Source organism: Montipora foliosa, chromosome 13 (genome assembly GCF_036669935.1).
Source record: "Montipora foliosa isolate CH-2021 chromosome 13, ASM3666993v2, whole genome shotgun sequence".
Classification (NCBI taxonomy): Eukaryota; Metazoa; Cnidaria; class Anthozoa; order Scleractinia; family Acroporidae; genus Montipora; species Montipora foliosa.
In genome coordinates, this window is record NC_090881.1 from 5,504,781 (window position 1) to 5,532,468 (window position 27,688).

The 27,688-nt window shown below is 38.8% G+C and overlaps 1 protein-coding gene across 1 annotated transcript in view; it reads left to right on the plus strand.

Annotated features, from left to right (window-relative positions):
* LOC137982138 (uncharacterized) overlaps nt 1-27,471 on the plus strand; it is a 211,591-nt gene extending 184,120 nt beyond the window's left edge. The window contains exons 55-64 of the mRNA XM_068829205.1: nt 3,297-3,419; nt 8,508-8,630; nt 9,333-9,455; nt 9,723-9,848; nt 9,982-10,107; nt 10,244-10,369; nt 12,876-12,994; nt 13,369-13,466; nt 20,463-20,873; nt 26,846-27,471. Coding sequence (XP_068685306.1) covers nt 3,297-3,419; nt 8,508-8,630; nt 9,333-9,455; nt 9,723-9,848; nt 9,982-10,107; nt 10,244-10,369; nt 12,876-12,994; nt 13,369-13,466; nt 20,463-20,873; nt 26,846-26,966 — 1,496 coding nt within the window. The 3' untranslated portion in view covers nt 26,967-27,471. The remainder of the gene's footprint in view (nt 1-3,296; nt 3,420-8,507; nt 8,631-9,332; nt 9,456-9,722; nt 9,849-9,981; nt 10,108-10,243; nt 10,370-12,875; nt 12,995-13,368; nt 13,467-20,462; nt 20,874-26,845) is intronic.
* Nucleotides 27,472-27,688: the final 217 nt, after the last annotated feature.

Genomic DNA, 27,688 nt, shown 5'->3' on the forward strand with positions numbered 1-27,688 from the left:
TCCCTGGTTATTTATGATTACTGCCTGTAGGGTTAGTGAAAATAAAATGTTTCGCCGGAATTGTCCGCGTTTTGATGTTTCGGGTTGGTGCTTTCATTTTTAAGTCATTTTCTTTGCTTTCTTCTACAGAAAAATTCATTGCCTAACTAGTAAATTCCACGGTAAATTTTACGCTTAAAACCGATATCGCATGAATCACGAGACGATGAGTACGATATCGGTTTTTCGAGTGAAATTTACTTTGGATTTCACCAGTTTGGCAATGAATGTTATTGAACCGCATAGGTTTTAAGAGAAAACAAGCACACCCCCTGCGAGCGAATGGAAAAGTAAAAATGCCATTTTAGAGTCAACTGTTAAATCCATTGAATAGTTATCACGCTAACATTACAAGCCATTAAAAAAGAATTGTTCAAGTTCAAAGAAGTTTTTTACTGAAGTTCTTTATTCCACTTTATCTCTGAAAACGATATCGTTTACATTTTGATGTATTTCATTGAAACACGCCAGCTTGGCTTGGAACAAGAATCGGCGAAATACGGCAATGCAACCAAGAAAGGACGAACTTCAAACAAAATCCGCTCCAACACTAAAGTAACCTTTAGGTGTTTTAAAAAAACTTTTAAAAACACAAGCCAATTTTACGAGAACTCATTGCGATTAGTACGTGTTTATAAGATAAGGCCAAATTTTCTTGTCACTGTCGAGGCAAAACGAAAACCAGTTGGGCAAACGGATTAAAAAAGCTCTTGTTCGCTCTCCTTCTGGAGCAAAACAAACAACATAATAAATAACGCATCCGTAAAAATAACTAAAGGTTTAATTTAGTGCCCAAGGAAAGAATTTGTGGAGTAACTTCTTCCAATAAGTATAGGGTATTACTGGTATTCTGTTTTGTCGTTTTTGTTCTCTTTATCTCTCCCAGGCTGTCGTTTCTGTTCTAGACATAGGTCCTCCAGGCATCATCAACCTTATCAGAGCTTCTAAAGATATGCCAAAAATTCCAATGCAGGGAAAAAACAGCTCTAAGCAAATTAAAAATAAACACTCAGCTTTAAGTTTATATCTCGCAGAAGCTTGACTTGAATAACTGCGTGGCCACCAGTGTGGACCACAGATATCTTGATTTGTCAAAGTGGATTGAAACCAGCGAAAAATGCTGAAAGAAGACATCTCCCAAACGGTTTCCCACCTGAACATGAAGAGCGTGGACAGTGTATAAACTATAGTTGATGTAGTATGGCCGTGTAGCCGCGGCGAAACATAGAAAGAGCACGAAAAATGAAGCCTCTTTTGTGTTTAGGTGAGTTAACCTGGGTTGAACCTACAATCCAATCGAAAACCAGTACCTGGTCAACGGTCAACTTAAAAAAAAAAAAAAAAAAGAGCTGACCTCGGTGAGCTCTAAGCTTGAGCCCACGATATGGTCACGCGATACTGGTCAGCGAATACCTTGTTTTGACAGGTGTCAATTGATCAAAACATGGATGTCCAATATAAAAGATGTATGCTGTAAACTGGCATGATACTGGTCACATTGGCACACATGGAGGAAAAAGTGAAAGAGTTCAAAAGAGTTGAAAAGAGTTACAAATAGAGGTTACCTCATGGAAAATGCGCGCGTACGTTATTTATTCACGAGTTGAGTACTATCAGAAAACGAACGAGTGAGCGCAGCGAGCGAGTGAGTTTTCTGATACGAAACAACGAGTGAATAAAAATCGTACAAAGCATTTTCCATGCTGTAATGTGTTTATTTCATAGGTACTGAGGTTTTTTTCGTGGTAGTGTTTGATAGAGAAATTTATATCGCACAAACGGAGTGGGCGAAGAAAGCAATAAACAATGGTTTAAAATCGCCCAACCGACAATTTATTTATTATTGTGTTTCAGATATGCCAAATTGTCCAAAGTGAAGAGTGTTTTTAGTTCGTCGCGCTTTGGGTTGATTTCCCTTTCTTGCTTCTTTAGTTGTTTTTGTTTTCTCAAATACCAGGTCGTTTGTTATGCTTGCGGAATAGCCCTTTTTCTTCAGTTGTCGTTTCAAGCTAGGTACTAAACTTCGAAGGAAACTACTCGTATTCATTGCCGTCTTTAGTGTGGACGGAGATGATAAATTGGTTGATGTGTTCAGTATTCATTCAGCTCAACCGCTGGAATAACTTCCATTTTACCTGTCTTCGACCTTCGTCTTCAAAGTCGTTCAAGCAATCGTACATCTCGTTCAGTTTTTTGAGCGGCATTTCTGTTTTCTTGTTCGAAAATAAATCCCTCAACTGATCAAACGGAAGCAAACCTTCCCTCGGCCATTTTTCAAAGCGCGCGGTTTTTGTGCAACTGCTGTCGGATTACGTTCCATTCGATACGTTGATCCACCACTAGTGAGATTTCGTCGTTCGCGTTGCTGATTGCACGAACGATATTTCTTCACAGGAAATTTTGTCGTTCGTGTTCCTGATTGGCTACGTTTAGAATCAGTACGAATTTTATTCGCTTTGATTTTCGTGGATAAATCTCAGTACCTATGAAATAATTCAAGTTACGTTGAAAAAATGTCTTTTTTCTTGCAATGAACTTTCGCCACCTCAAATATGTCGTTCGCTTCTGTTTTGTGTCGATTGCCATGAGATAGTGAAATCAGTACTCGTTTATACCCTCTTAAGCGAACTGAAGGTTGCACACTCGTCACCTCCGGAGCCGAACATCACTCCACAATTTGATCTCCCTTCACAAGCAAAAGTCCTTAATCCCGATGATGGCCAATGATACTCGCTCCACTCCATATTATTATGTAGCACTCGTAAGAGTCGTGAAGAACAAGAAAATCCGAGACAAGTTCAGCTATTTAGCAATCTTTTTATCCGTGAATCAGGGTAAGCGCCTACTGAGGCCTTGCGCGAGCCAAATGTTCAGCTGCTCTGATTGATTGGAAGCTTTGCCGGTGCGTGATAATTTCGACTGGCAGCTGAATAAATTCAACATTTGGCTAGCGCAATGCCTCGGTAGGCGCACACCCTCATTCACGGATAAAAAGATTCCTAAACAGCTGAAGTTCTTTTTTTGAGGTAGGGAAATTTTATTGCACCAAAAAGACATTTTTTTTTAATGTAACTTAATTTTTTATGGCTTTTCACTATTAAACTCTCTTATTACATAATAATTTGCATTGCAAAATCACGTTGTGAGCTTGGGGCGCCTACGCTGATTTTCACAAAATCGGCCGACGACATTGTCTGCCCGGATTGCGCAGTATAATTGCTAGATACCTTAGCTCACATGTTCTTTATGTTTGTTAGACACAGACGAATGTTCGCCAGTGGGTGATTGTATGCAGATATGTGAAAACACGATTGGTGGATACATCTGTAAATGCCATGCAGATTTCAAAGTAAATACCACAGATCTAAAGAGCTGCATACGTGAGTACTTCAACTTTGCAATGAACTTTGCATTGCGACGTTACACACAAAATAGGTGTACCAGCTTTATTGTGGAAATTAAATATTTACTGAATACAATTTTGTAATTGCGGTATTAAAAAATAATAGAGGAGCAAATCGACAAATCAATGCCCAAGCCGGCACAAGGTGCTTTTTCTCTGCATAATATATCTTTAGCCAAGCCTAAAGGCGAGGCTCCACAGTTATTTCTTTTCTGGAATTTAAAGAATTATATAAACTAATGCCAATGCCAAGACTCAAGGCAGGACTCCAGTAAGGTCGTCTTTATTGTGATTATAATTTTTTCACTCTTTTGCTGCTCAACCATAGCCACCGTTCAATCAAGTGCAGACATGCATTTTAGAAATATCTTTTGGACTTCATGATTATCCGCATAACAAACCTTTTTTTAGGGACGCGTACTGTTGACTGAAAACGGCTCATAAAAGGAGAAACGTACTTTGTTCGTCACCTAATTTTGAGCATTTCATGGTGTCTTTTTTGTGATTTATATAAGAGTAAAGACGACAGAAAATCTGCAAATCTCGTAAAAATGAGAATGGTTTCAGTCGTTTTATTCCTAACATCAATCAGTTATAATTAATGCAAAATAATTTATAGATTTAGCCAAGCCTAAAATCGGAGCTCCCGGGTTGTTTTTTTCTTTCTGGCTGTAGGGTTAGGAAAAATAAAAGGTTTTTGAATTGTCCGCGTTTTGTTGTTTCCGGTTACTGCTAAATCATTTACTTTGCTTTCTTCTTTGGAATATCCTTTGCCGAACTAGTAAATTTCACGCAAAAAACTGAAATCGCATGAACCACGAAGCGAGGAGAAATCTGCTGTAGAATTCACCAGTTATGCAATGATTTTTTTGCTGAATCGAGTGAGTTACAAGAAAACAAGCAAATCCCCAGCAAACGAATGGAAAAGGAGAAAAGCTATGTCAGAGTCAACTGTGGAAAACTGCTAAAGCCAGCGAATAGGAATCACGCTAAAATTACAAAATCTCAGACGTACTAGCTCGTGATGTGACAGATGGGCGGCGTTGGGAAATGTTGTCAGTTCGTCAAAAAAGAGTTTATTGATGTACTTTATTCCACGAGATCATTCACATTTTGATGTATTTCATTGAAACACGACAGCTTTGCTTGGAACAAGAATCGGCAAAATACGGCAACCAAGAAAGGACAAACTTCAAACAAGACCTCCAACAAATTACTTGTACCTGCTTGAAACAAACTTCTGAGAACACAAGCTAGTAATATTTCTCCTTAATTTTACGAAAACTCTTTGCGATTACGTGTTTATAACATAAGAGGAAATTTTTCTTGTCACTGTAGAGGCACATCGAAACACAGTTACGGTGCAAGAAAACGGAGTAAAAAACGCTTGTTCGCTCTCATTTTAGAGCAAAACAAGCAAACAAACAAATCAACGATTTCTTTATGTCCAAAAAGAGTACAGATGATTGTTATTTAATTCCAGTTTCATTCCTGAACAAAGGAAAAAAAAGGCGATTAAACCATTTTTTAAACTTGGCCTAAAATACTGCTTAGCCACCAGTGTGATCCTGACCACAGCTGTGAATGTCAAACCTGGATTGAAACCACCGAAAAATGTAGGAAAATGAATCAAAAGAACAAAAGATGAATAGCTTTACTACAAATACTTTAAAAGTTTGTGATTTTTTTAGTAAGAAGGAGAACTGTTGAGATGAAAAGTATTCCAAAGCGATGGCAAGGCAGTCTCAAAATTGCTTACCTGAATGGTGTTCAAATCAACAAGAATGGCACCAGTCTTTTTCGGACCGTTGCAGGTTCGGTTCGCTTCTTCCAGTGGTTCTGTCTTGGAGCCGACTTGTTGAACGCGTGGTTTCCCTGTGGTGTTTTGCCTAAAAAAAGGCCTTCACGACTGGGTAGTTGTGTTTGCCTTATTAAAAGATCGCTTGCGGTTGTACGTCGAGGTACTTTCTGTGCTTTTAATCTTAATAGAAGCACTGAGGTAGTTCAATTGAGTCTGCAACCCATCGCCAAACAACCAGCTCGTTACAGGTACGTGACACGCACAAAATGTTGCATAATCCTTGCGCAAGGTTGGGCAAAAAACATCGCGTCTGCGCGTTGGGTTAATTCAAAACTGATATGTCCAAGGAGACCTAGTGCATCGGTGTGGCATCGCATCACGGCATCCATATCAAGCTTGTTGCCCTGAGCACGAGCCTTCAACAACATATCTGTCGTGTGTGCGGTAATATTACCGACTCTTGTGATTGCAGCTTGTAACTTTGATAAGCGAAGATCTTTGCCCCTTGTAGGGCTATCAAGACGGCGCCAAATATCAGGATTGACCTTTGGTATGACCAACTGGTCATTTTCTTTTTTTCCAATTTTTCCTGGAGAGTTGTATCATCAAGCTTGTTTAGCCACCTCAGGTTGACGATTTTGGAAAGTTTCTCCGATTCTTTCGGAGCGGGTTTTTTCAGTGTCAGTGAGTGACTTTGTGATTTAATGGAGCAAAGTATCGGCTTCGTCATAGTTTTCCACGCATGTAGTGGCGTCAGCCATGGCGTCATTGCCCTCATCCGGGCTGGTTTTTGGTTTACAGCCAAGAGCTCATCTGTATCAGTGTCTTCTGATAAACAACCTTCCTCTGTTTTGGGAGGCTTTCGTTTTCGGGAAGATTCTGACATTTCGGAGCCCTTAGTTTCCCGTATTGGTTGTGTTTGCAGCATTTTGAGCGATTTGCTCATGGTTGCCATGTTGTCCTCATGGTTTGTAAAAGAGCAAACAAAGGGTTCGTACTGGCTCTTTGGCTCTTCCCCTTCATCAAACAAAAAGTCGTCCTCGAGTGCAGAATTCTCCTTGTCTTTGTTCATTTTCCAGTTGATCTTGCAGACTTTCTTGTCGATAAATTCAAGAACAAAGTGAACGCTCAAAGGTCAACGCTCATATTGAATGTTCAAGGTTCCCGCGCTCTATCTCACGTGACTTACTAGCGACTTAAACAAATGACGAAGTAGAATCGTGCTTAGTTTAGCAAGGAGACGTTGCTCTTCGCGACAATTTTCGAAACGTCAATCTCTTGTAAACTTCACCGTGAACTTATAAAAGCGGATAACAAATAACAAATAAGCGACAGCAGGAAGATCGTAGAGTGTCAGCATCCAAGTAAACTATTGGATAGCAAACATTTGGATCAAACATATAATCATTTTTTAGTCCAAAGCAATTTCAGATTCAAACCGAATTCACGACTTGTCGAAACGACAAAACAGTTGAAAGAAGTCAAAGAAGATATGCCAATTTTTCTTTCACTTTTCTTGGAAAAATAGGAGAAACAAGACAAGCAACAAACATCTTTCGTAGTAGGATAGACAAATTGCTAAGCAATTTGACATAAATGTCCGTATAAAAGGTAATAAAGGAGTTCGAACGTGGTGACATTTATGTAATCAACAATCATTCATTTCGCACAAAATCGTCGCTTAGCTAAGCAGATACAAATCCCATTGGGACTGGTCAAAAAGTATCGTGGGGTGGGCCGGAGCAATTGGAAATGCGGCAGATAAAAAACACATGACCCACCCCTTACTTTTGGCACAAAACTATTTGACCCACCCCTAAATGAAGGCTGAAACTTACATGACCCACCTCCTGATAAAAGATTTTTTTTGTTATATAACCAGTTATACCACATTTGTATATGAAGTTGTGGTGGTGTTGATTTACGGTTAGGTTTGTTTCTTAACTAGCTACAAAAGCATGTAAAACTAACGAGAATATTATTTAACTCTTTCAGCTTTTGTAAGCCATGTTTAATTAGTGACTTGTTATTATTTAAAGTTTCTCAACCTAGTGCCATCAAATTATGTGTTGCGAAATTTGCTCAATGGCACATTGCTGTAACTGTCACTCAAACTGTTTATAGAGGCAAGTTTTGCAAGAGGGATATCGTCTTCATCTGAGCTTCATCTGACATTTCCTTTTTTATCATTTTAATTTCGGTTTAACAGTTGTATTTTACGAACAAAGATAAAATTGTACGTCGTTAAAGCTGCCATGCTTTGAATTTATTGTTAGCTATTTCAACAGGATCAAGCCCTGGATCATCAAAATATATATCTTTAACAATGTGCGTATTTCTGTTTAAAATAGGATGACCCACCTCCAATGGGTCGCTGACAATCCAACGACCCAACCCTTGCTAAGGGCTCAAAAACTGATGACCCACCCCCTTTCTGCTCTGGTCCACCCTCCCCTATACTTTTTGACCAGCCATTACAACCTTGCCAAACAACACTATCGAGCTTTCCTCTCGGAGACCCGTAGACCGTAATTCGTAATTTAGCAGACAGTCAATCAATTTCGCTGATCGTAATAGGAGGGAAAGGACAGGACAAAACACCTCAAGTAAAATAATAATAATAATAACGAGAAGTAATGAAGTTTATACGGCGACTGTTGTTCACAGTCTTTGGACGAAGATCTTAGACCTTTTGAAACTAATGACATCGTTTAGCTAAACTGGCTTTGATTGAGCATAAAAACCAAAGATAGTCCATCCGATTTCCTGCCAGGAAAACGTGTCTTACCAAATGCAACTCTGGACATGCGATTCCCCGCCAAGGAAACTTGCTTGAACACCCCATCCCCAAAGGTTGTCTTTCCTCCCCACCTCCACTCCGACAATCTGTACAGGCGGACGGGCATACGCTGACGTCATAACTACAATTTTTCGCTGCGATAGATTTCCCAAATTTCTTACACATGGTGCTCCCCTGGCGAGCTTCGCGCGCCTGAGCTCCGCTATAATATAGTGAACAATGATTTCATTTAGCAGGTATAGTTTCATACGGGTAAATAGAAGCAATTTCGGTTTATTACGTTACCTCAGCTGGAATTTAAAACTAGGTCAACTTGAAATAAAATTCTTGAAATATTGTCAGGCTAGCCCTCTTCTTGTGTTGAGTTCTCGGCCAAGTCATTTTATTGTTAAATTTAATTTGATTCGTAACCTGGTGCTAAAATTAAGTAGAGAAAAGTAAATATGTGACTTATCTATTTTTAGCCAAGGACCCATGTCAAAATAATTCAATTGGCTGCAATCATATCTGCTTCTTATCTGATGGAAACGAAAAGTGTTCTTGCAGAACCGGGTATGAGTTGAAAGATGACAGAAAAACCTGCACAGGTATGCTCATTATCTCGTTACTTGAGCAATAGTATACATGCTAATCTTTACTCACTTTCGCTTCTCTTTTTCGTTTTCGTTGTCATTTTGCCGCTAAGGCAAAGGGGAAGTGCGCGGCAACAAGGGGCAATCTCGCTTCTGACCTCCAGCCAGTTTAGGACGTGTGACAATGGAACTCAGAGTGTATAAAACAAATCTAAAACTTTTACTTGTGACGTCCACGAAGTGGATCGACTACGTCATACAACAGAGAATTGCTTTTAGTTCTGCTGGATCAGTGACCAAATAATAAAAACAAAAAAAAGGCAGAAACATAGCGTAAAACTATGATTATTGTGGCAATAAATCTTGCTGAACAGTTCTCATTTTGAAAAAGGTGGTCGTATTAAATACTGTTTCCATGCAAACATTAAGCCACGTGAAGAAAGACGTGTCATACAAAATTATTCTGTCGTAAATGAAACAAACACAAAAATGAAGTTTACAGTTGTTTGCTCAATAGAGAAACAAGTTATGAGTGTTAAAAGACAGGGTATTTACTATATGTCTATCCAACACTAAAAAGTATTAATAGCAACAACATTTTCTCCTACAATATAAGACTAAAGAAATAAACCAGCAAAACAAAACAGTCTTTTGTTTTGCAATTGCGTGATTTTTTTTTCTTCTGCTTATCTGCAATGGGTATTATTTTCCTTTCAGATATCGACGAGTGCACCTTTAATATGAGCAAATGCAACCAGGAATGCAACAACACCATAGGAGGCTACTCTTGCTCTTGCATGCCCGAATTTGCCCTCGATAGTAATGGCTTCACATGCAACGGTAAGTAAATAGCTTAGTTGGTTGTAACTTTTTTGGGCATGAACTAGGAAGTAATGGTTTTAGATTGGTAGATTATCTACAGCATATAAATAGGTAACAACGCCCTTTCTGTAATGGAAGGATACCATCTATCAGCACTGTTTGATCGAACATCTGAAAAGACTGACAACTATATGACCAGTTAAGTATAGATTGTCACGTAATAATTTTGCCATTTTATGTGCCCGATCAAATCCGGGGTAACAGCCATATTTATAATCGTCATAGATATAGATGAGTGCCTGGAGGGAACCTTTAAATGTCAGGATGACTCCATGCGGTGTCGAAATACGTATGGCTCTTACAAATGTGATTGCGATGAAGGCTTCCATTTGATTGACAACAAATGTCAAGGTAAGAACAGTGCATGGAAAATTCCGCAAGGTTAATTACATGACCAGTAAAGTATAGATTGTGACGTAATAATTTTGCCATTTTATGTGCCCGATCAAATCCAGTGTAACAGCCATATTTATAATCGTCATAGATATAGATGAGTGTCAGGAGGGAACCTTCAGATGTCAGAATGACTCCATGCAGTGTCGAAATACGTATGGCTCTTACAAATGTGATTGCAATGAAGGCTTGCATTTGATTGACAACAAATGTCAAGGTAAGAACAGTGCATGGAAAATTCTCTAGGATTAACTACTATATGACCAGTTAAGTATAGATTGTGACGTAATAATTTTGCCATTTTATGCGCCAGATCAAATCCGGCGTAACAACCATATTTATAATCCTCATAGATATAGATGAGTGTCTGGAGGGAACCTTTAAATGTCAGGATGACTCCATGCAGTGTCGAAATACGTATGGCTCTTACAAATGCGATTGCGATGAAGGCTTGCATTTGATTGACGACAGATGTCAAGGTAAGAACAGTGCATGGTAGATTCCTTGATGGAAAGTGATCTTCTTCTTACATGACTTATATGATATCAGGGAAGTGCATTTGATTTGATGAATTTTTACTTACCTGTCTAGACCGGGGTGATAAATAGTGGGTTTAGCCTGTTTGATAACTATTGAATACAGAAGAAAACACGACTAAACCTTATGACCCTAAGAACTTATCTGGAAACAACTAGTTAAATCTTCATTGAAGCGGATGTTACCATGAAGACCAAACTACGGTAATGCGTTTTTGTTTTTTTTTTGTTTTGTTTTTTTTGCAGAAATTGGAATATTTCAGTGTTTAATGATCAAGGATAATTACACTTCTGCATAAAGTACAAAATTAATCGTCATTAGTGTATACAGTTTACAGTGATAAAACAGCCTCAGCTAACAGTAGTAAACAAGCAAGCCTTGCAAGCAATAACCAACAATTTTAATCAACAACTAAAACTGAAATTACGTGCACAGTGATCTCTATCAGAACATTTTCCGTATGACTCATGTTCTTTACACTCTCTCTCTTCAGTTTAGAACGACAGCAAAAATCTAACTGATTAAAACGTCAACGTAAAGAGTGCTAAATTCGCCTACTCGACTGTAATTTCACATCCAAACAAAACAACTCACCACTCAACATCCATTTTACACAAAAAGCCTATATACATGATTGTTGAAACATGCCAGAAACTCTGTCCACGCGGAACTGCAAATGTTTTTGGCCTTCGTTTTTTTTAGCACGTTTTACAAAATATGTGAGGTAGCGAGGCATGCAAACTTCGTTAACAGAGGACGGAAGCTGCTCGGTTTGAACAGGGCTCAATTAAACTTTGTATTATGAAATGTAGAAAACAAATTCGCTTAAATTTTCAATTGGCCTAGTTTTTTTACTTTAATCGGCTGTTTAGTTATTTAAATGACGATTAATGTTGCAGAAAAGAATTCAAGCATGTGCACTATGCGATGTCATAAAATTCAACGTTTAAAGAGTACTAAATGAACTTCAGATTTAGTGTTCTTGCTAAGGCTACTGTTTTGGAGCGTTGCACATGCATAAAGGATTTCAAAATTGGTTGCTGCGCCAGTGTGATAAGTGTCAGTTCCAAGGAAGAACCCTAAGGCTGGAAAGTGGAAAGCTAATTATTCTCAGGAATGGCATGTATTCCGGCCTTGTCAATAAATCTTCCTAAGCAGTTGCTGTTGACGGAAACAATCAATATTGTGACGTGATGTAAATTTTTAAGAAATGGTTACTTACTGTTTTTATCTTGCCCACTGCTCACCATCCCGTGAGCACTATTGAGGTATCGAAAAGTGTAAGCCGATTGAGTTTATTTTTCTTCTATTCTGATCAGGTATTCTACTAAAATTTTACATTTTTTATTTTCATTTCCATTATCATTATCATTATCATTATAGTTATCGTTAACGTTATCGTTATTTCAAATTATCGCCAAATAGCTCATTAGCGCAAATTATGGTTTTCTAAGACACGAGGACTACAAATGTTTCTTAGTAACATTTTTGTAGTTAAGTTAGTCCTCTCCTTTCTTAAGGGCTCAAAAGATTCTGGTATCTCATTGCTGGCTGATCGTTTTAAGATCCGCTGTGATTAAATGCTTTCCAAAGCGTTTTCGATTCATTGCGGTTCGAAGCATTTATATCATGTCATTGATCTCTCTTTGTTCTATAAGTGAAAGTCTTTTGTTCACAAGAATTTCTGCAATTTTGTTGAGTATATGCAAATTTGTACCTTTACTATAAACCCAATTGTTTTTGAAGTTCTCTCGCCTTGGGGAAATAGTTACGTGATGCGTCGCATTTCGATTTAGGACTCCGTTTTCCAGTCGTTTTTTTGGCCCGGTGGGTTTTTTTACCACTGTTTTTTTCGGTAGCGGGCGACGTATTATTCCAGTGTAACTTTCTGCTTTCTTTTGCATTATTTTTCTTTTTGTTGTAACTTATTTTTTATACCTTGTATTTTTTGCTTTTGGCTTTTGTCGTTTCCCGTTCAGTGTTTTCATGGACAAATTTTTAGTCCTTTGTCGTTGATTGTATTTATCTTTGACGATTTCTTCTATCAGTTTTAGTATATTTTTGGTCTTTACCTATAACATTTAGTCTTGTACATTTCTGTTGTTTGTCATTTAATTTTAATGAGACTGTTATGACTCCTTGTATTTTTTAGTATAAGTTGTCTTTATATTGAATAAAGGCTGGTTTCCACTGTCCTCTAGGCACCCATCACAGTCACACTTCATTTGTTGTAGTGCCGTTTTAATTATTGCTTCGCTTTGCAAGCTGTACGTAGGGTAGTAATGAACATAACATCGATTAGTTTCATTTATTAGGACTACGTACCTCCAAAAAAGAAACAACAACAACAACAACAACAACAACTGAGATATCGCTCACTGTACCATGCAAAGTTTGTACCAATTAATGGTGTCTGTATCAAATCTGATATGCTTCTATTTTTTAAAGGACTTGACAAGGGTGCAAAACCGCCCCCACCTTCACCTGCCTCAGTTCCGCGGACTCCATCTGACAAGGAAACTAGGCAATCGGTCCATTTCGAAATACATGGGCTGAATATATCTCAGGTTAGAAGCTTCGTTCTGACATGGAACGATATTTTTATACATAGGGCTAGCTGTACTATGTTTGGGATTTATGCAATGCTGCCTTGTTCCCTCCACTCTTTCTTTGTTCTGTCTATCTATCTGCCTGCCTGTCTGTCTGTATGTCTGTCTGTCTGGCTGTCTGTCTGTCTGTCCATCCGTTGGTCCATCCGTGTCTCTATCTATCTATTTATCTATGAAAGTCGACGTTGGGTTGTCAAGAAAGTTAAGGTATGAATTAGGTGGTTTTCGATTTTTTGAGCCATTTTCGTTGCCTAATCAAAGAATACACTAAACTGTTAAAAAGTTATTTTACTTTTATTTATTTATTTCAATGTCCTGTCATTTTCTTTTAGTGGAATCAACCAATGGAATACAAATTTAAGACGGCGGTTGCAGCTGCTGCAACCAAATATTGCACACTGGCTGATAACTGCAAATCACCAAGTACCAGGTAGAACTATTTGCATCTGCTACATTTCTTTGCTCTATCCATCCATCCATCCATCCATTCATCTAGCTAAGTATGGTGAAATTCTCGAACCTTTCCCTTATTGAGTTGTAGGGCCAGGATGAGGATGCACATAAATAGTGATCTTAATATCAATCGGTGGATCATGTCCACGAACCAGCAAAGCAGTGTGACCATGCTTGGACCATTTAGTAATCGGTATATTCGTTGGAAAGAAGCCGGCGGGTGATAAATTTCCTTTCACCGGCGAAGGACGCGAGGCGTAGAAATGCTCCAAATTGCTGATCGTAGCCCATCTTATGCATTGACAGTTCTCAGAATGAGATCTGGAGTATTTAAATATAGCTCTTTGCTGAAGTGTGAAGCAGCTTGAGCGGTAAATCTCGGAGAATTAACGTAATTTGTTTAGAATATTAATAAACGTGGCAGCCATACCTTGCGCGAGTTACACCAGTTGCGTCTTGCGAAATCGTCGAAACGCAAAGTCTACCCGAGCTTAACGACAAAGAGCACCAAGTATTGTCTGAAGACCAAAAACATAGCTCTGTCGTTGCCAAAGTGCACTATCAGAAGCGGAAATCAGAAGTTGCTGTAAAGGCCCACGGATGTCTTAATAAATTATGGGGGACAAAAGGCTCTACACAGCCACTTTTGAGCCAGCCATTGAATGTGCAAGCTCAGAAAACGCAAGGCCCAAAATCGATACCCTGCCGCATTCAAATCGCTCACTAAGTCACGGCCATCAACAGTGACCGTTGAGATTTACGACAGACAATGGACAATGGACTGCTATTTTAAGAGATCTGGACTTTCGTTTTCAGAAAGGCAGGTTGGCCGATTCTTTAAAGAAGAAGGCCGAACTCAAGTTTCTTTCAGACGAAGACCTTTAAAGGACTGTATGAGTTAAATTCTAGTATCTCGCGCTACTTATAATTATCGATCAGGAATGCGAAACAGAAAAAGGAAACTTGCAATCCCTCGGGGAGAAAATTTCTAAAATCCCTAATAATTCAGAACTGAGACAACCACTGCGACAAAAAGAAGAGGTTCAATCAAACCTGTAAACGGAAGAAACGGGAATATATTAGCAAAGGCATCTCTAATATCGATATGCAGAACTCTAAAGAGACCTGGCGACAAATAGGAAAAATATTTAACTTAGGAAAAAGAAAAACACATGGAACTGAAACAGTGAGTACGGAACAGTTTTTTAAATACTTTAAGCAACAGAATGCAACCCCTCTCAATAATATACTAGATCCAGAGACGAATATGGAAAGTCACAGTAACGAAAGAGTGGAAGGCCCACTTGATTATCCAATAGCTGATGAAGAGTTCGAAGCTGCAGTTAATAAACTGAAGGCAAACAAATCTCCAGGTATCGATAATATATTAAATGAAGTAATTGAAATCGGAAAGGACGCCATCAAAGGGCATTTAGTAAATTTATCTAACCGAATCTTAGATACTGGGAAATACCCTGTTCTTTGGAGTTTTAGCCTCATTGTGCCTATTCACAAAAAGGATGATCGATCCAAAGTTGAAAATTACCGAGGTATCACTTTGCTTTCTGCGTTAGGCAAGCTCTTTACATCAATCCCCAACAATCGACTGTACGACTACATGGTTCAGAAAGAAATTTTGAAAGCTGAACAAGGTGGTTTCAGAAAAATGCACGGCACAGATGGTAGCATCTTCACATTAAAAATGCTTATTGACAAATACGTGAAATCTAAGCCACAGAAACACCGAAATTTACTCGTTTCATGCTTCGTTGACTTTAGAAAAGCCTTCCACTGTAAACCTCGACAAAAACTATTCGACAAGCTGAGAAAAGAAGGTGTGCACGGGCGTTTCCTTGACGTTTTAATATCCATGTACTCAAATGATAAGTCGGCAGTTAAAATTGATAACAAATTAACCGAAGCCTTTACTTGTTTTGCCGGGGTAAAGCAAGGCACTAAGTGATTTATCAAAATTCCTAAATACGGCGAGTCCAACCGAGATTATGCTAGGTGATAGATGTATAAATTGTCTCTTATATGCGGACGATCTAGTGATCTTCTCTAGATCAGCAAAAAACCTCCAAATAATCCTTAATAAGCTGGAATCTTTCTGTGAAAATGCCGATTTAAGTGTAAATTTAGACAAGACAAAAATTATGATTTTTAACAATTGTGGTAAGTCTTTAAACAACTACTTGTTCAGATACGGCGCTGATGAAATGGAAAATGTCAAATTGTATAAACATCATGGACTCATAATGAGTTCTTTTGGAAACTTTAATCTCGCTAGACAAGAGTGGAAGAAAGTTGCACTTAAAGCACTCTATAAATTACGAAAAGAAATGGGAAACCACTTCAGAGAAAATATAAAATTAACTGATATCTCCCATACTCTTTTATGCAAGTGACGTGTGGGGGATTGATTGCAATGGGAAATTAGAAAAGGACCCAGCAGAATTAGTTCAAAATAAATTCCTAAATTGGTTGCTGGGAGTTAACAAATACTGCAACAACAATGCGTGCAGGGCTGAAACAAGACGATTCCCAATGTCAATTGATGCTCAATGTAGGAACTTTAAGTTCTGGTTAACCTTAACCAAAAATGAATACAAATTATCCCAAATAGCATACAATGACATCAAATGGAAGGACAATAAGGCTTTCTGGAGCAAAAATATCAAAGGCTCATTGGAACAGATAGGATTAGGAGACCTCTGGATGAAAGCACACTATGTAGACATAGGAATTGTAAACATTATCAGGCAACGACTCAAGGATATCGAACTACAAAGATGGCTACGTGAAATAAATAACGACACCAGAAAAGATGCTAACCAAAGCAACAAAATGAGAACCTACCGGTTATTCAAAACGATAGACAAGTACAAATGTGAAGACTACCTACATCAGGTCACCAATACACGACACAGGATAGCCCTAACAAAACTGCGACTTAGCAACCACAAATTAGCCATAGAGACAGGACGTTATTCGAGACCACTCAAGAAACCTGCAGAAGGAATTTGCCGAATTTGTAAAATAGTAATGGAGGATGAATACCATTTTCTAAATATATGCCCTGCTTACCAGGAAAAACGATGTTCGTTACTAGACTATTTGGGAAAAGAATATAGAATAAAAATATGCAGAATGTCACCTAATAAAATATTCATGTTTCTGATAAACCCCCCGAGCGGAAATGTTAAAATACAAAAACTAATAGCAAAACATATATTCGAATGCTTTAAAAAAAGAAAAGGGGAAGACGGATAAAAGTAAATACTCCACGACTTATTTAATTAATAGCCTTTTAGCCATGTATATTTTTGTTGTTTGTAATTCTTCGTTATTTGGAAATTGTGGTCGCAAATAAATATGTCTGTCTGTCAGTTTTCCTTAAAATGACATGATTATCGATAAACACCATTCAAGACGTAAGTGATTGTTGCTGAAAGAAAGTTGTGTGAATTTCAGTGAGTTCATCTCGTTTAGCAGGAAGGAAGTCATTGCTTGCCAATCAATTACATGTCCCTATGTGCGTTTTTTGCTTTTGATATTATTGACAATCCCGAAATGATATTGCATGCCAATTTGCTGAGGATAGAGCGAGACCTTCCTTACTAATTCGAATCATTGCCGTATAAGCCATTTGAGATTGCTGAAAAGAAAATAAGATGGATAAGTTACACTTAAAATGAGCGTCCGTGCCTTGAAAGAAAAGAAAAAGGACCAAATACCAGAGCTAAAAACCTGACAGCGCATCACCTCAAGTATCACGCGTAGTACAGGTGGAACATCATGACTTTTGCAAAGCTCTTTATTTCACATTGTACACCCATCTTGCGCTAATTATACTGCACTAGCAGGCCACAACTCGTCTTTAGCTTTTAGAATCTCTGTACGGTGGTCAATTTACATTATCAACTCCGTTGATAAACCAAATTTTTATAAAGCATAGTGCAGTTCTACCTATTATAACGCTGTTCAGTTGTTTGCAAGGTCCCTTTGCTTGAATCATTGTTGCCCAAACATTGTAGGGGTGTAATTCAGCTTTCAAGCACAGTTTCTTAAATACTTTGCAAGAAAAGATGTGATCTTTAACTTTCGTTAGTAGGTGTGCATACTTTCCCACGTAACGTCACAATTTTCCAAGGGATCTCGATACTGATTGATTGAACAAATAAAAGGGCGAGCAACCTTTGTTTGAAAAACCAAGAACATCTAATTTGAGTTCGAGATATTTTGAAGAGTGAGGAGTATTACAAAGATGCCAACATCACGTTTTGTGACTCGGATATTTGTGATAACCTCATTAAGCAAAAAGAAGAAGCGACATGGTTAAAAACATGCTAGAAGACGTTATCAAAACTATTTCCAAAGGAAATGACAAGGTATTGTAAAACTATTGTTGAAAAGCGTTTTCTTCTGTGACCAATATACAAAGGAAATTATACTAAAAGAAGAATGATTGTGTGTCGAATGGAATGGTTTTTCTTTAAGCCCATTATGGTCAAATAGTCACACCATCCTTCAATAGCCTCATGAACAAATAAATGGATAACATGATCACAACACTTTTATGTCTTTGGTCAGTATGTCAAAAGAATAATTGGGAAATCAAATTGGCCAAGTTGTGGGGTAGTTCTAGTAGATAGTTGGCTTCAAAGCAATATTTCAAAGACAAACACCCCCCCCCCCCCCCCAAAAAAAAAAAAAACAAAAAGGAAAAGAGCTATCTGAAATATGCACTATATTTGTGTCATCCGAAAGCGATTTTATAACGTAAAAACTGCTCATTAGGGCCAAATCATTCATAGCTGCTTATTATTAGTATTAGTATTATTATTATTATTATTATTATTATTATTATTATTATTATTATTATTACTATCATTATTATTATTATTATTATTATTATTATTATTATTATTATTATTATTATTACTATTATTATGATACACCAGCAAATCCGCCTTTTCCGTCTTTTCCGTTTTGTTTCTGCCTGTCTCTCTCTGTTTGTCTATCTATCTAATTATCTATTATCAACAAGAAAAGTGAAGAAAAGTTGGGCCCTGGGATCCCCCACGTTGCTAAAGTCGCCCCATTAATCTGCTGCGTTGCCAGCGTGGTGGCCTTGATGGTGTAGTGGCTTAGCATGCCCGACTAGTAATCAGGGAGACGTGGGTTCGAGTCCCGCTCAGGGCAAAAACCAATTTTTCGGATGGGTGTATCGAAAGGAAAAATACATGGTATGTGTTAGTCTCTTCGTAGTCTATACCTTTCATTGCCTCGAAATCTCTCACTTGTGTTCTAAGCCCTGTCTGGGGTTATAGAGGCAAAGATATACACTCAAGTGAAGAAAAGTTGGGCCCTGGGATCCCCCACGTTGCTAAAGTCGCCCCATTAATCTGCTGCGTTGCCAGCGTGGTGGCCTTGATGGTGTAGTGGCTTAGCATGCCCGACTAGTAATCAGGGAGACGTGGGTTCGAGTCCCGCTCAGGGCAAAAACCAATTTTTCGGATGGGTGTATCGAAAGGAAAAATACATGGTATGTGTTAGTCTCTTCGTAGTCTATACCTTTCATTGCCTCGAAATCTCTCACTTGTGTTCTAAGCCCTGTCTGGGGTTATAGAGGCAAAGATATACACTCAAGTGGAGAAAAGTTGGGCCCTGGGATCCCCCACGTTGCTAAAGTCGCCCCATTAATCTGCTGCGTTGCCAGCGTGGTGGCCTTGATGGTGTAGTGGCTTAGCATGCCCGACTAGTAATCAGGGAGACGTGGGTTCGAGTCCCGCTCAGGGCAAAAACCAATTTTTCGGATGGGTGTATCGAAAGGAAAAATACATGGTATGTGTTAGTCTCTTCGTAACAAATCTAATCTGTTTAGCTTTCTCTCTTTCTTTCCTTCTTTCTTCCTTCATTTCTTTCTGTCTTTGTTTTTACTCTACTCCCTTCGTTCTTCCATCTCTTTCCTCCTTCCTTTCATTTCTCACATCTTTCGTCATTTTGTTGATCTGTTTCCAAACTGGTCAGTACTGTGGTTATTTAAATAGAAATAAAAAGGCCAAAATCAGCAATTTTGTTTTGGAAAGCCCAACATAAGTAAGTAATAAGTTTGTGGAGTTATTTCTTCTCGTTTTCTGTTTTTTTGTGAGAAAATTACTTTGGAAGTTAGGCCTTTACCGCTGTTTCTGCATTTTCAGTGCGGGCTCCAAAACTAAATCAGCAGTCTGCTGTGACCTATGATATGCGGAACAGAGATTTCGTAATCAAGAGAAAAAAGAAGTGCTGCTTTGGATATTTTCTTCGTTGTTTTGCTGTTTCTTTGCGGAATCTCTGCTTCTATATGGGACGCTCTCGCATGTCTTCCCCAAATCATACGTCATCAGCTTCAAAAATGACCGTTGACTTCTCCATTCTGAGCCGCAATGCTGATGGCCCAAAATCGGAATCATTTTTTTTAGGTGGAAAAACGACGGATATGCTAAAACAAAGTTGAAAAATTTATTATGCACGGTCCAAAATGTAAATAAAAAGGCTTTTTTTTTTGCCTTCAGTTCCTCTTGAGCATTTAATTTTCTTTTCTTCAGAGTTTGTGTCTCTCGATATTGAATAAATTACATTATTCATTCATTTACCTCAATAGAAATTTAGCATCCTTCTCTCAATACAGTTATTATTTCACTTACCGACAGATGCATTCTGATCCTAGCTGTATGACATGACCCCCCTCCACCTCATTCCACCAGTGCTCCGTTTTAAGGGTATTTAAAGCTACTTAAGCTGCACGGAAAGGAAGGAAGTCGAAACAAGGATGTGAGATCCAGGAATCGAACTCGGGACCTCTTACACCAGGGCCGCGCACTAACCGACTATGCCACCCTTGCTCCTTAATACATCACATATTTCTTCTTTTACCACTATACACATTTACCATCTCACTCTAATCATCTTGTTTTTATCTTTTATTCAGTGCTCGTCGCAGGAGAGCAGAGGATAACGTAATCTTTACAGACGATCAAGTACACATTTTGCCTGGTTACCCAAAACAGCTTTCTCAGGATCCGCCTCTGGCAAGCCTAGCATTTTACTTACAGTTTCCACCCGGATCTTCGAATGAAGTCATGAACAGACATTCTCTGGTTTCCATCGTGACAGGATCTTTAGCAAACATTTCGAGATCCGTTAATGGCAACATCTCAACCGTTGAAATGCTGTTGGCTGAATCAACGCCGGCAAAAATAGTGACTGAACCAACGCAGCTGACTAAGAAAGAGTCTTCTCCTACCTTGATTTACATCATCGCAGGCTGCATTGCTGGAGGACTGTTGCTAATTATAGTTGTCTCAGTATTAATATGCATATGCAAACACCCGGAGAAAAGGTAAAGACATGAGAGACACTCACAGTTCTGAAATGTAACTTTGAATTTATATGGGAAACCTTTAAGGACGTTTTATGCTGCTGAGAGAGAGGGGAAGGGATGTACTGCATGAAAAGCATCTGGAAAACACAGGGCTCATACTCGTGTTTCATTATTACTATTAGATTGAACTCATGTCTTTGGTACACATTCTGGTCTTCAGTGCAAATTAGTGCCAATTTTTGCTTATCATCTGCCTCATTGAATGTATCTCCTTCTAAGAGATGGGTTGGCGGATATGTTTGGATGGCGGTTTTTTCTTCAGTTATATAAATAAATAACAACACATTAGCATCACCCAACTAGTAAACTAATGCAAATTCTGCATTTTAATTGGCTACGCTACTAGAGGACTATTAGCTATTGTCCTCGAATAGCGAAATTCACTGGTTTTGAAAACCTACCAAAAGAATGCCGGCCGCTTCGGGTTTTGTGGGAATTTCAAAGGAGTTTTTAGATAATTGTTGTTTTGTTGTGCTTTTTGTTACTGGACAAAACTAAGAACTTTTTTTATAAATTCAAATCAAATCAAGCTGTACTTTTTTCGAAAGTCTTTTCAATATATTTCCACTTTTTTACCATAGAATGGTTTGCAAGCCAAACAAAATTTAATACAGTTATACAAAACATGGAGAAAGAAGAGTTAAATGAATGTCTCACAATGTTTTACCCTGCTGTCAAGCGAGAGGACGGCACTGAGTTCAAAGTTTCGCCTCTTAAAGCTATCCGGGCAGCCGTCGACCGATACTTAAGACAGCCTCCGAACAGTAAGCCATGGTCGATAGTCGTCGACTCAGCCTTCCAAAAGTCTAACAAGGTCCTCAATGCTATCTCTAAACAAATGATGCAAGAGGGGAATGTTCAGCCGATGATTCATAAAAATCCTATCACGAGCGAACAACTGCAACAGCTGTACGAAACAGGGCAACTCAGCGAGTGGGATACCTTGGATCCGTCCTAACTCCTCCGCAATGCATGGTTTTACATAACGTTTTATTTGGGTAAAAGGGGACGTGAAAATAAGAGAAAGCTCACCTCAGACATCTTCGTTCTTCGGAGTACAATTCAAGAGCGACGTTACTTTGAGTTTCACAGGCCCTTTGCATCCAAAAATCATCAAGGTCGTTTGACAGATAACCCCGACGAATCCGACGGTAAAATGTTTGAGGTTCTTAATTCAAAGCACTGCCCGGTGAAAACCCTTGAAAGCTTCCTTAACCACCTGAACCCCAACCTGAAGGCTCTGTTTCAACGCCCAAGAGAAGTGTCAACAAAGTTCCAGCCACAAAAAGATGAAGTGTGGTACTGCAATTTCCCCGTCGGCAAAAGCACACTCGAAAATATGATGAAAAACATGTCAACATCTGCTTGGATAACTCCTCTGCAAACTAATCACTGCGTCCGAGCTACATCAGTTACAGAGCTCTCAGATCACAACATTGAAGCCAGGCATATTAAGACTGTCACTGGACATAAATAGGACAACTCCATTGAATCTTACTGTTGCAGGGCTTCCTTTCAGCAGAAAGAGAACATGTCTAACACATTTAGCGCCTTCATCTCTGGTGACTCCGCAGAACCACGAAGTCTTGTACTCCAGGGTGCTTCAACATCGAAAGAGCTTACTGGAACAAGCACTCTTTCTGTGGCTCCACAGGATCAACAGTCACCATTGAAAATGCAAATGCCACAGTCTTTCAGCTTTCATGGCTGCTATGTTTCCATCATAAAAACAACTACATGCGATGACCTAATAATCGACGAACAGTTGAAAACTTGGCCCAATTATCAATCGCCAACTTGATCTAGTTCATTTGAGCTTTTCTTGCAGTTCATAAAAATATTGTGGGCCATTGCACTATTTTAAAGATGTCTTTTTTTTTTTTACATGAACAGTTTTGGTTGGACCAACTTCACATCTGAATGGGTGAATGAATGAATGAAATTTCACAAGCTACGCTTTTCGATCACGTGTTTGTTCGGGGAGCAGGGCTGGCGCAGTGGTGAGAGCACTCGCCTTTCACCAATGTGGCCCAGGATCGATTGCCGGATTCTACGTCATATGTGGGTTAAGTTTGTTGGTTCTCTACTCTGCTCCGAGAGGTTTCTCCCCGGGTACTCCGATTTTCCCCTCTCCTCAAAAACCGACATTTGCAGGCGTAGCTCAGTTGGCTAGTGCGCGGCTTTCGGAGCAAGGGGTCCCCAGGTCGATCCTTGGTGACTCCAACGTCTGTTTCCTTTTTCCTCTGATCCGTGTAGCTATAGCTTTTAATATCCGTGAAACGAAGCACTGACAGAGGGAGGGAGTAAAAGGCGCACCGCCGGCTTCCATTGATACCAGTTTCGTAACTGAAGGAACTACCGACTTTAAATAAATCGACTTTGACTTTGACTTTGACAGTTATGTAAATTTATACAAATTTGGCGCAATCGAGCGTGACGCTTTCTTTCGTTTTATTCCCAAATAAATATTTCTTCAACTTGCATTTGCTAACTTCATTATCGCCTTTCTGTCTGACTAGTTGGGTGATACTAAAACAATCAGACACTTCGCACTCAAGGGCCACGGGTCAATAGCTATTGACCTGTAGCCCGAAAGGACTACGGATCTAATTGTTAATTAGAACCCGATGTATCTTCTCGCATGCTTTTTTTTTCTTTTTTGTATATATTTAAATTTACGTTTTAACATAATATGATTTGTTTTGTTTTTTATTGTTTGCTTTTCTTTTTCTTTCTTTTTTTTTTTTAACACTGCTTCTTACGCACAGAATACTAAGGTGAAAGCATTAACTGTAGTCCGCTCTTCCTGTTAGCTGATCAATATGCCGATGATGACAATAATGACAATAATAATAATCATCATGATCATCATCATCATCATAAGACGTAAGAAGAGGCATCTTCCATAGAGACAGTCTGTCACCGCTGTTGTTTGTCCTGTAAATGATACCACTGACTTTGATCCTGCGAGAGGTAAAGGCATGTTATGAATAAGACCATAAATACATGTAGTGCAAAGTTAATCATCTATTGTTTATGGATGACTTGAAACTGTTTGCCAAGAGTATTAACCAAATCGATTCACTTGTGTAGACACTTTGTGTTCAATATCGAGATGGAATTTGGATTGAAGAAGTGTGGTGTACTGGTTCTCAAGAGAGGAAAGGTTGTGGAGATGAATAGCGTAACCCTTCCATATGGGCAGGCAATGAAACAAATGACAAGGGTGGATACAAACATTTGGGTTTTCCAGAATTAAACAGTGTAAAGGAAGGGGAGATGAAGATTTAGTGTCAGAAGTAGTATTAGACTTGCCACAAGTCGACCATACGAGAATCCCTGGAGAAAATATTTTGGCGAGCGAAGCGTGATTATTCGGACGCGAATTGGATGAGCGCGCGACGAAGTCGCGGGAGGTCGACTTTTCTGTCTTGCAAGGTTTTCATTTGCGTTTTGCGCCAAAAAGGGGACGACGTCGTTAGCAAGTTCTGCACTTGAATGGCTCGATCCGACAAAAACAATCGAATTTATATTTGTTTCTCCGAACTCGAAAGAGGACATTTGTTTACTTTGAGCTAAATGTATCAAAAGCAAAGACGAAATAAACCGAAAGCTTATTTCAACCTCGAGTCGCCGCTTGGAAAGGAGATCTCCAGTGATAGAAACGAAACACTAGTTAGGAAGATTAACGAGAGAGGGAAAGCTTCGAATGGTCAAGAAAGACAATTGATGTCACTCATGAAAGATTAGGTAGGCTTCAGGTGTATGTAGGAGACTGGCCAGAATGGTATTAAAAGACATGCTATACCGGGAAAAGAAGTAGAGATTTAGCGATGCAATGAATCGCATCGATGAAGACATATTTTAAAATATTTTTTTTCATTCGGCGAAAAATTTGGCAATAGTTGTCAAGAATCGCCTCGAGACTTCCAGACACCAGATGATACTTAAGATTTAAAGTGTCCTCCAACTGTTGCTTTGAACAATCGTCTCCTACATATGACGCTCTAATGCAACGACAATTGAGGCTAGGGACTAGATCTTCATGAGAGAAATCAGTGGAACAATTACAAAGACGATAGCATTGCAATACTCTCCAAGTAAACGACCAAAATCGTACGGGGCTAGCTCAAAGGTTAGACTCCCAGATCCGGTTCGAGCAGACACGAACAAATCTTTGCGAGACAGATATGCTTGAATTGTTTACTTTTGATAGTCGCGCAATTCGGAATATCCTGTAGATTCAGCCATCACTTATGTTGAAAGTCACGCTTCGCTGCGTATGGCAACTTTTGATTGTGAACTCTATCCCCTGGGGTCCACAAGGACTACTCTGATTGATCTAGCTAAGCGAACCGTTTTTGGGTCGCTAAATTGGCGCCAATCAAGTATGAAAAGTCCTTCGTCCCGCGCGTTGTCTACATGAGATGAAGGCTTTCCGAAAGTCTAAAGGAGTATAAGAGGAGACTGAAGTTAGTGCTGAAGTCAAAATTAAACGGCAAGAATAAGATCCAAGCATTTAACACGTGGGCAGTGGCGGTCATGAGATATGGAACTGGTATCATCAAATGGACAAACAATGAATTGAGAACTCTGGACAGAAAGACCATGTATGGAGCATTTCATCCCAAGAGCAATTTGACACGTTGTACCTCAAAGCCACTTATGTCATTGAGAACAAAGAGTAGAAAGCAACGAGTTTAAGAAGGCTTGGCATGAGGAGAAGTTAAGGAATTGGAAGGGGAAGTATTTCAGAAACATTCCAGACGTGACAGCTGTTGTTGGAACGTGAGAATGGTTGAGTAAGGCGGATCTGAAAGTGCAGAAAGAGGCCCTATTATGCTATTAGGGCCAACAGCGTGAGACTTTATATTGATAAGACGGCGGAGTCCCCCTTGTGTAGATTATGTGGTGAGAAGGTTGAGAATAACCATCACGTTATGAGCGGGTGTAAGAAGTTAGCTCAGAAGGAATACAAACGCAGATATGACAACGTTGCGAAGGTTTCCACTGGAAACTGGTTGAGAAATACGGATTAGAGCAGAGCAAAAAGTGGTATGAGCATACACCTGAGAGTGTAGTAGAAAATGAAAGAATCAAGATCTTGTAGTATGTCTGTATCCAATGTGACTATGTTATTGAAGGTAGCATCGTAATCATCTACAATAAGGAAGAGAAGAACTGCTTTATTTTTGACATCGCTATCTCAGGAGATTCAAGACTCAGTAAAAAAGAAGGGTGAAAAGGTTGAAAAATACTAAGACCTGAAGAGAGAAATAATGAGAATGTGGAATTTGAAAAGTGCTCAGGTAATACCTATAATTGTTGGCGCCCTAGGTGGAGTAACAAGAAAGTTAGGCGACTGCGTTGGGAAATTGGGCATTACACTCCGAACAGCTTTCCTACAAAAGACTGCACTATTAGGAACCGCAAGGATTCTAAGAAAGGTGCTTGATACATAATCTATAAAGGAGAGATCGTGTGGAACCCTTGGTCGTAGGTTATGCCCTGTTTCCTCAGCCTTTTAAAGCGGTAAAGATCAGCCTATAAAGGTGAAAATAATAATTATCATAATAACAACAATAATAATAATAATAATAATAATATATTATTATTATTATTATTATTATTATTATTATTATTATTATTATTATTATTATTATTATTATTATTATTATTATTGAATAAGATTACTACTTCTACTACTAATAATAATGACGATGATGATGATGATGATGATGATGATAATAACTTTATTATTTACCCGTGGAGTCCAAATTCAAAATAGGCCTTTCCTCGGAGCCCTGCAATTACAAGTGAGCTAACTTGAATAACACATTGAAAACAATGTATGTCATGATGAATAAATAGTTTAAAATCTATTAAAATATAGTTCTTCACGTCTTTTCTGATTTTCTTAAAATTTACAGATTCTCCAATCGCGTTGGTGTCAGCGATGAAGCGGCCACTCCGGAACTGAAAACCTTGGGATTCACTAATGAGGCTTATCGTAACGATTTGGGCTATAAAGAAAATTGCCGACACAAGTAAGATGGACGGCAAAAGCTCCGTTAGGAAAAACGTAGATTATGGACCGTGTGCGCATTGAGTAGTTGACGTTCAACAGTTATCAGCGATCGTCGACATTAAAGCGAACACTTGCCTTTGTTTTTCCTATAATAATTTCGCTCGTGTGATTTTCTTTTCTTTTTTATATTGCATTTCGTAGAGGAGACAAGGTGATTAAATAAAGTGTTTCTTGCACGCCAAAAGCATAAAAGTAGTTTATGTGACTTGAGAAAATTCCGTAGGTTAGAAACAGATCAATGCAGTAGGATTACCCACACTAATTCCGGTGAGATCTAAAGCAGCAGTCTATCTAGCTGTCAGTGGATTCATCTGTTTAGTCCATATAGCGTCTTGCCGTGGCCGGCTGGCCACATTTATATTGGCTTTTAAGTAAGGAACGAAATAAATCGTTGGTTCTCGAAAGTAACGTTAACTTTTACACCTGTAAACGTAAACGTGCTAAAAAGTAAATAAAGGTGCTTTTCAAAATAAAGTTTGCGCCTTCATTGAATTCGTATTATTTGACTAAAATATAACATTAAAATGGCTACAAAATTTACGATTCTACATGAAAAAGTAATTTACAGCACTGTTGGTGAAAAACGAAAGTGTATGAACGGGAGAGGAGAAGGTCACATTTACAGGTTACCTCCTCCAAAAAAGAAGATATTGTACACCCTGTACACCGGTAGAAAAAGGCATGA